Source organism: Bombus terrestris, chromosome 9 (assembly GCF_910591885.1).
Source record: "Bombus terrestris chromosome 9, iyBomTerr1.2, whole genome shotgun sequence".
Taxonomy (NCBI): Eukaryota; Metazoa; Arthropoda; class Insecta; order Hymenoptera; family Apidae; genus Bombus; species Bombus terrestris.
Window position 1 is genome coordinate 2,443,496 of NC_063277.1, and position 9,316 is coordinate 2,452,811.

The 9,316-nt window shown below is 30.6% G+C and overlaps 2 protein-coding genes across 3 annotated transcripts; both read right to left on the minus strand.

Annotated features, from left to right (window-relative positions):
• Positions 1–138: 138 nt before the first annotated feature.
• Positions 139–3,902, minus strand: LOC100651840. Of its 2 annotated transcripts, XM_048408584.1 has the most exons (8): positions 2,985–3,902; positions 2,603–2,758; positions 2,160–2,474; positions 1,844–2,002; positions 1,549–1,748; positions 1,295–1,466; positions 1,036–1,195; positions 139–648 (listed from the first exon to the last, which is right to left on the minus strand). In XM_048408584.1, the coding sequence occupies exons 3-8, from the start codon at positions 2,436–2,438 to the stop codon at positions 236–238; spliced, it is 1,383 nt and encodes a 460-aa protein (XP_048264541.1). In that variant the 5' UTR covers positions 2,439–2,474; positions 2,603–2,758; positions 2,985–3,902; the 3' UTR covers positions 139–235. The 2 variants fall into 2 exon arrangements, with proteins under 2 accessions (XP_048264541.1, XP_012167046.2); XM_012311656.3 differs by lacking the exons at positions 2,603–2,758; positions 2,985–3,902 and having other exon boundaries at positions 2,160–2,477.
• A 228-nt stretch (positions 3,903–4,130) lies between these two features.
• LOC100645636 lies at positions 4,131–9,305 on the minus strand. The gene is made up of 5 exons (XM_012311371.2): positions 9,164–9,305; positions 8,933–9,033; positions 5,512–5,714; positions 5,028–5,147; positions 4,131–4,317 (listed from the first exon to the last, which is right to left on the minus strand). The coding sequence occupies exons 1-5, from the start codon at positions 9,236–9,238 to the stop codon at positions 4,184–4,186; spliced, it is 633 nt and encodes a 210-aa protein (XP_012166761.1). The 5' UTR covers positions 9,239–9,305; the 3' UTR covers positions 4,131–4,183.
• Between the last annotated feature and the right edge of the window lie 11 nt (positions 9,306–9,316).

A 9,316-nucleotide genomic window follows, 5' to 3' on the forward strand; every position in this document is an offset into this window, starting at 1 on the left:
CGAAAAACGGAACGAACTTATGGGATGACCTAATATATCAAATGGTAAGAGCTAATTGTCTGTAATCTCAATTATATTTTTATATAATTAGAAAACTTATTAAGTTGTTCTGAAATGTGAGTCATTTGATAAAACCGATTTTGTTATAAATTTACTATTTAATATTTTTACATTTATACATTTTTTCATTTAAAAAAATTAATTGTTCACAAATGTTCTATAATAATTCCACGAATTATCGTTTACAAATCTCTCTTAAAAACTGAGCCAGCCTGTGATCCACGTTAGCGGATTTAAGTCTTCGTTCTAAGCTTTCAAAATCCACCCTTTCGAGCCACGTAGGTGGATCAATTTCTTTTGAAGGAAATGGGCATAGTAAACGTTCGACTGCAGCACACAAACCGCACCAAGTTCTAAAATTTAACGGTTCCTTAATTTCGCCAATCGTAAGATTGAAATATGCCTCTTGCTCTTGAGTTATAGGTTTTCCCATCATATCCTGAAGAGCTTCAAGAATAATGCTCGGTGAAATGCATTTAGTATTTCCCATCGTATCTTCTTGGAATTTGTTAAAAACTCTTCTGAAAATCAACTTTCTCCCCGAAGTGACAAAGACGTGTTTATTTAGATATCCCAATATTGTTAACCCTGATAAAGATTTACAAACATTTTATTTAAATTATATAACATTATTTGCACAATTACAAAAGTTTAATTGTTTGAAATATCTGTATAGCGCAAGAATATTTTTATTTATATAAAAAAGTAAAATACACGAAAGATACTAATTTCAATGTACTATTGGAATCTTTCAACTTTGTGTGGTAACGTGATGAAAACAACTTGTTCAAAATCTATTTGCGCTTATTAACACTATAACTGCTTTTGAGAATAATTTTCATCAGGGCTGGAAATTCTGTTAAGAATTTACAAAATGTGAATTATCACTAAAAATCACATGACGTCACAGTAGCGTCATCGATCCTTATAGTGTTAAGATTAGCCCAATTTATTAAAAATTCAACGATTGTTTACCGTGTAAACTTTCACTGCCGAGAATTTCAAAACGAGCTGCTTGGCGGGAAAATACGCGCGGTGTATCAACTAGTGCAGGGTTTGAAAATATTTGAGATCGTCTAGAGTGCGAATAATGTTCACCTCTTACCCGCAGAGCTTCTTCGAATGCGATTTTTCTCTAAAATTAATATTAATTTCACAAAATCTTTTCTAAAATTAGAAATTTTAAATTTATCTGAATTATTAAATAATTTTTCACAAGATTTGCGAATCTTACCCTAACTGAAAACTCTGCTTCCACTTTGTCACTGTCTAATTCTCTGCACAAATGCCTTAATATATTTGGATCAATAAAACTAGGAAATATCATAGAAGGCATATTATTCGTTGCAGAGGTCTTCTTAGGGGTGGTTGCCAAATTCTCTACATCCCCGTTGTTTGTATGAATCCTATCAGAAAAGAAAAATATAAATGAAATGTGTCAATGAAAAAGTAGGAATTAAAATATTATAATAAAGAATCATTACTAACGACGTTCTTCTAGATCCATCGCCTATATGCGAGATTTGAGTATCAGTTGGTTCAAATAAATCACGAACTTCTGTTTGTTGTCCATAGCCTGATCCTCTTCTGCATTTCCCTTTACGTAATCGTCTTCCTCTTCTGCGAGTTATTATAACTTCTTTAGTTGGCTTTTCAACTTTTTCTTCTTCCATGTGTCCACTGGAATTCTAACATAAATTATTCGTTAACAACAGAATGTTATACCTTTAACGTCATGGTCGAATTAATTTAATTCATATGAAATTAATTTAATCGTAAATACCAATTCATCATCTATATTTGTAAATGTATCTGGAATATCCCCTGGATTCGGTGTACGCATCGTACGTCTTGAACTGGGTTTAGATACAAAAATTTCACTTTTTCGGTAAGTGGGCGGTGGTTCTAAAGTCAACGCGTGCCAAGAGAGTGTTTCATTTTCCTATAAATAAAATTGATTTTATTCATTATCATTAGGAAAGATTTGTAATATTATTTTATTAAATTTTTCGATAAACTTAAGAAGTACGATAAATTATAAATATTTAATATAACTCTCTCTTTCTCTATCTTCGATAGATATAGGGTAAATTACGAACCATTTGCTTTCGTGAGTTGGTTCTAAGATCTAAAATTAACGTAATACGTTCACGTAGATCGCAGGTCACCGGATGTTCTTCCTGAATCGGTCGATTTGTCAAAGCAGGGCCGCTAGCGAGCGTGGGTGCGGGGGTCAAAGGTCTTGAGTCAGTCTCGGTATATTTTCGAAACAATTCCTCAGGGACAGTAGGAGCATCGTTAGTCACTTCATTTCCAGTATTCTCACCTACATCGGTAGCACTGCGTGTAGCTACCAAACTGGCTCTAATCATATCCATTTCTTCTGGTAATAATAAAGCCTTCCCTTCCGTTGCCTATAGTATATGAAAGGAAAATTGTATTACCTTACATTCCATTTTCGATACCTTATTTAAAATATCACAAATTTAATATTTAATACATAGCTTCCTTAATGAATGTTTGTTAAAAATATAAATTTTACCCATGTATCTTTGGCACGTCTGAGAACTTCTTTTGCTTCACAATCTGCTGGGTGATTACACAATATAGAACATCCATAAGGATAAGGATTAAAAAGACCAGAGAAAGGTCTAAGAATAAAAGGCGCTGGTTTGGTGAAGCCTGTCAATTCTACGTGCTATAATAAATAAAATATTTATATTATTTAATCATCATTCTATACAAAACGTAATATTGCAACGTAGCGCGATGAATTCATCGTTTAAATGCGGCAAAGGTAATGCAGAAGAAGTTTGAACTGAAAATATTTTGTTAATTACACATTGTACATATGAACACAAAAAGGTAATTATAAATCATTTTATTGTAGTCGGTTGTGATGGAAATAGTTATGATTTATTTACGTATAATCAGCGTTGCAACTTTTCATTCAGATACGATCACAATCTAATTATCACAGATTTATCTAATTATAGTGCAATCATAACAAAGTGATATTATGGTCTTGAGACAGTTACGATCCATTCACGGTAACCCAACATAATCGTGATTTACTATTAGTTTAGGCGCACGCTTGAAATACTACTGTAGTATCTTAATCTTATCATCAGATAATCGCACTGATATTTCTTGTCATCAATATAAATCCAACTATAATTTTATATTTTCTCTAGAAGTTTATTTTGATGTATGAAAGTATAACTATAACATCTTTTTGGAATTAAAAATAAAATAATTATTAAATACTAAATATATTCGATTATAATAATAATTATAGTTATATAAAATATAAGTTTATGTTATTGAGAGATAAAATATTTAATGAAATCAAAGTAAAATAACAAATGGATACTCTTCTTTCCGACTGTATCGTCGCGTAATTCGTTCTTTTATTGCCGATTTTCTTCGATAAATACCTTTGGTTTAGGCCGATAGGTTGGTCGAATGCGTGCTTCTAAGAGGCCAGTTGCACTTGCGATTCCTGACATAATCCTGCATAAAATTATTGCTATTGTACTACGTAAGACAAGAATCCTTATTAAGGCACGAATAAATCAGTCGCCCGTTGTCTTGGAGGCACGTTGCCAACGTGAATTTGATGGTTCGATTATTTGCGGCCAAAGAATGGAAGATGTTAGACTACTTCCTCGCCTTTACTACTTTGCCGATTGTCGTACAACAAAAAATAATTTTGTTACAAAGAAAGAAGGAATCATATTAATAAATGAAATGTAATAAAATCACATAGACGAAATTTTACATTTTATTGTCATAAATTGTATTCTCCGATTTTAAAGGAGAAGATAGATTAAAAAAAGGTATACTGTTGATATGCAATAAGAAATATTTTTTCAACGTGTCTGTGATATAAACGAACAATTTTTATTGATTAAATCGGGAACTGAATACGGGAAGTATTTAAAAGTTTAAATAACAGTAAAGAAGTAAATACATAATTATGTCCTTTGTAAATAAAGATATTGTTAGTTTGCCAAATGATGGAAGAAGAAACCGAATTGAAAAATATTTAAAGTAATAATTACACAGGATATTTATAAATATATTATATTTATTTATCTTTTGTACAATCTAATTAATGTTCTTAAATTTTAAGCATTTGCTCCAAATATGGATCATCTTGTTGATGCCCTGGATATTTTTTCTTATACTTTAATCCAGTTACCAAAGTGGAACTCTGCGGGAATGCTGTTTTTCCATTGAACAACGTATCCGTATCTGAAATATTATTATTTCATTTGGAATGTTATATAAGATACAGAATTCGCAATTTTCTAATCGCACGATCCTAGAAGACATCTAACTGTACTGTACATAGATAAATTAAAAACTTGGACAATCCGTTGAATGATCTTATCTTTGAGGGGGTAATGAATTTCAAAGAAAGAGTATTAGATAACAATGTAAGATAAACTAATCAAGAGAACAGTTGTAACTGTATGAAAATTGAGTGATATTTTTTATTTAACAAGAACTGAATAATTAATTTTTTTCTATCTTAAATCGATTTCCTAAAAAATGTACTTTTCTTTAATTGTGTCACTGTCTTGGCAATGCCTATAATATATGGTACAATTTAAAAGCAATTATTAGGAAATTAGAAACTGTAATTGCTTCTTATAGCAACGTTCTGCATGTTTCCCGTAGAATGGCTGTATTATTATAATTCCTCGAGAATATTTTTTCTCAGTCATTCAAGGTCGTTTTCCCTACTTAAACGGTATTAATTAGTAACCCCTTCATTTACTAAATAATTGCAGTTATTTTTCAGGTAGACATATAAAATGTTAGGAAATGTGATAAAACAATTTCTATGTAGATAGATCTTCAAATACTATTTCATAAATTCTTTTTACGTATCCTGTTATCGATATATCTACCAGCTGACACTGTTAACTTAATCAAAAAATGTTTAATAGGACACTTACCAGGATGAAATCGAACATAATCGTAATTAACATGCAAATTCTTTGGCAATTCCATAGAATGCATAGCATCTAATGGAGTTATATTACTGACATGTTTTGTGTAGTATTTTTTCAAATCACCTAGAATATATAATACATCCTATAATTATATAAAACATGATAATTCCTATTCGTAAAAATCGAAAAATAATTTCACAAATAAAACACGATATAGAAAAAATATTAGATCGTTTTAAGTAATTTATTAATAATCTTATTTAATTTGTTTTAAGCTTTTAATAATAATTGAAATATCATATACTTTAAAATTCAAAGTTTCTCAAGAATATTTTCTCATTTAAAAATGAATAAAATTTTTCATTAAATCTTACTTTTATCGAAAACTAACGGAAGCATTGAATAATACAACGAGTGTGCGAATTATTCAAGTTTATTATATATAATATAATAGATCGTAAACTTAGAAATTTTCTGCGGAACTTACTAACTGTTTTGATGCTATATAATACGGAATTCATTATCGGATGTTGAAATTCTCGCTCGCATGCTAAGAAAAGATTGAAACGTTGCACTGGATCCTCGAGTTTTGTTGCACATTTTGTGGAAATTTGCTGTTCCTCGCAAATTTTATCTATCCTATCGTATGTATCATCCGATGGTTTGTATTCTTTTCGATATCTCAAAAATCTGAAACAATTGAAATGATTCTTGCATTTAAAGTAAATTTAACATAATATTTATTATCTTTCTCATTTATATTATCTCTATTTATCGATAATTAATACGGATACTAACATAAATTATAAACAATAATAAAGTAAAATTATATTTAATAAAAAAAGTATTGAATATATCCATTAAAATTGAAAGATTATCTCAAAAGTTCCTTTGTTTTTTAACTTCTCCGTCCTATCAAATGTTGAAAATATCGATTTACCGGATGTGACCTAGCTTTCTTATTTCGTATAAGATATATTTCAGTAAAGCGTTCAATATCATAATTTCAATACTAATGATTTAATAAATTTTAACTTATCTCCATATCGCTATAATCGCTGTAAAATTGTAAATTTCTTTTGGAATCGATTGCAAATCACGTCAATTATAATTAAACGAAACTTCAAACGATTTGTACATAACGGTAAAAGCGTAGATGTATTGAAAGGTTATGCTTTAAAACTAAACCTTATACTATTCAAATATTATGATTCTATTATCGTCCATGCATATATCATGAAAAATCACGAATGATATTCATGATTCCTGAATTACCATTTAAATGAAGTATTAAATAATAAAATTCAGGATTCAGACCATAAAAACAAAACAAATGAGAATATATTAAAAAGAGATTATTTATTTTCTATACAAGGGTAGTATGTTAATTATATATAATTATTTGCTTAAGAATTGTAATCAATCAATTTAGATATTATAATTTTCCGTCACAAGTTCATTTAACATGATCAGCTCTAGTATAGAAATTATTTCAATAGTGTACGAGAGTTAAACATATCAGAGATATATCCCCTGTGAGTAGCACACAGGTTTTCCAAAGACTATCTTTACCATTGATAGCCATTGATTTTGCTCGTTGAAAATCAATATCGTCTCTTCTAGATTATGTATCCCGACACGACTCGCGCCAAACTTTTCGTACCGTGTAAAAGACTCTGGTTACCGGATGAAGCGCAGCAAGGGAGGCTTCCCTTAGAAAAGGTGGCCAATTGGAGCGTTCGAGCGGAGGGGACAAGATCGATGTCCAACTACCGTACGGTGGTGCCCTCAGTTGTATTTTCTCAGGATACAGTTATGGCCAATATGTGCCAGGAACGAAACGAAACGTACGGAAACCCCGTGACTAGGAAAATTTTTCTCATATTCTAGTGAAAAGTACACTTCACCAAAATGATATGATTAATAACTACTTAATCGTATTTAGAAATTCATCGAGTTTATAACCAGATTGAAATTGGTTTGTGCACGTCAAACCAGTAGTAGCATGTATTTCATATGTTTCATGTTTTTAATTGATATTAAAATAAAGTTCGAAGAATATTAGTTGTTCTCGTAAACTGGAGCGCAGTTTCATTTTTCTTTTGTTACGCATTAATTCTGATCTATGTAGCGAGAGACGGGCGATAGTTTGTCAATGTTAATTACAAGGACGGAGAAACTTGGTCTTCGAAACAGGTGTTCTCAATAAAAACTAGCACAGCCGAAGAACTAAAATATCCAGGAACCGTTTTTCACATTTTCTTTGCACGAATATTCTATCCCTTGCTACATTTAAATATATATTTATTATTTTTAATGAATATTTAATTAAGATATTTCTCAAGTAATTTTTCCTCTATTCGGATTTTAAATTAAACATGTAACTTTTAGTATAGATTTCTAGAACTTGACCATCCTTTCAAAAGAATGCGTTGCAGAAATTATAAAATAAAATTAGATACCTTGCTATCCTTTTGAAATGTCCATAGACATAAAAAAAATTTTTTTTTGACTAATTATACCAAATAAAGATACAAGCAGATTACTTTTTGGCAGAGAATACATTTCATAGAATTGATGTATTTTTTAATAACGAAATATCTTTTATAAACGCGATGCGTCTTAAACTATTTCAACAAGTTTATAATTCTCGTAATTGTCTGAAAACTTGGCGTACAAAAAGATATACTATTAGTTATTACGTCACATGTAAAAGTGGAAACAAATCCAGCTTATATACATAGATACGTACTTATAAATCTGAATTACTTTAATGCCAAAGTGTCATTTAGTTCCAATCAAGTGACATTCTAAAAAAGTAAATGTGTTGTTTAGTGTAATATTTAATAAAATGCAATTTGTATCGAAATTTTGAAACATCACAATTTAGTAATTCAAACTTAATAATTCAATTCTTCAGACTTCTTTAAATTTACGTTGACTCTACGAGATGATGTATATAATATACATATCTAACATTTTATATGTTTCAAATTTTACATTTCATACAAGTTAATGTTACATTTGTAAGACAAGATTTATAAAAGTTTTCAACATATTAATTTCTTATTTATAATATTCATAATATAAAATATAATATTTCAAGCAGTAATAAAAACGTTTTTCTAATCGTTAAAATGAAGGTTAAACTAGAGTATAAAAATTCCAAGACCAGGTTAATTACGTCTGTCATCATATGTATTTAAAAAAAACTACATAGAAGCTAATGAACCTGCTATAACTTTTGGATTACTTTCAATGTAATCGTATATTGCTATCGTATATTGAACGATTTTTTAAATTTGAGGGAAATATGAAAGAATCGTTGCATACGCGTGATCACTTATTTTATACTAAAATCTTTCTTAAAACGATCAAAATCGTTTTGTTTGTTAAAATTGGGATATAAAAATTCGGAAAATATAGCAAGGTCAATTTATATGTAACTATTATACAAAAGGATGATTGCAAGAAAGATTGTAATCTTTCCAACTATTTCTTAATTTTCAGCAGTATTGTTCAGATTTAAACTTTTCTTCTATTTGGACAGTTGGAATAACATAAATGCAGCAAAAGAAAATGCCATCAATATACTAAAGTTAAATCGCAAAAAGACAATGAAATTATTTTGGAAAAGCATTATCAAAAATAGTTAAATTAATTTCATCCCTACTCACATGAGTCTACTACAAAAAGAGTTGCACAAGAACTAGAGAGAAGCTAGGGTGCTAGAAACGCGTTGGTCTTCCCTGAGAAGCTGTCAAATCCAGGAGTTTATTGGTCGGTGCTTGAAAGAGAGGGAGTAAACGGCAATATGGCTACGGTGTGTCCTCTGCCAGTTAGCCATCGGCGCGACGTAACGCGAATATTTCGATCTTACAAGTCTGTATTCTAATTAAATTACTCACCCTTTGGAAGCGAGAGATCTGTTATCATCGTTGATCGTACGAGTCGGCACCTGAGGACGTTTCTTACTCTTGAAACGAGTTATATCGTATCGTAGGCTCGTCTGTAAAATGATGATACTTTCGTTAGTGCGCGAACTATGTAAGTTGAATTTCTTTACTCCTAATCAGAAGTATCATATAATGATGATAGTGATTCAGAAGTGTACGTGAAAAAAAGTGTTCTACACTGACCGTGTTCACGGCAAGGATAGTGGGTGAACACTTAAAAGGATTGACGAGTGAACCATGCCTGATGAGCGCCGCCATCTTCTTCCTCTATGTCGAATTGAACTGCGCGAGTGATCGGTAGAAGGCGCCTCGGGCGGCTGCGCTTGTTGTTTCCCA

Bases quoted from the DNA above. Each gene is read 5' to 3' on its own strand.
- LOC100651840 (XM_048408584.1), bottom strand. From the start codon at position 2,438: ATGGATATGATTAGAGCCAGTTTGGTAGCTACACGCAGTGCTACCGAT. The intron at 1,467-1,548 runs GTTAGTAATGAT...CTTTTCTGATAG, and splicing joins GATGGATCTAGAAGAACGTC to GATTCATACAAACAACGGGG. The intron at 1,196-1,294 runs GTAAGATTCGCA...TATTAATTTTAG, and splicing joins AAGCAGAGTTTTCAGTTAGG to AGAAAAATCGCATTCGAAGA.
- LOC100645636 (XM_012311371.2), bottom strand. From the start codon at position 9,238: ATGGCGGCGCTCATCAGGCATGGTTCACTCGTCAATCCTTTTAAGTGT. The intron at 9,034-9,163 runs GTCAGTGTAGAA...ATCATTTTACAG, and splicing joins CTATCCTTGCCGTGAACACG to ACGAGCCTACGATACGATAT. The intron at 5,715-8,932 runs GTGAGTAATTTA...CAATTGTTTCAG, and splicing joins AGATCTCTCGCTTCCAAAGG to ATTTTTGAGATATCGAAAAG.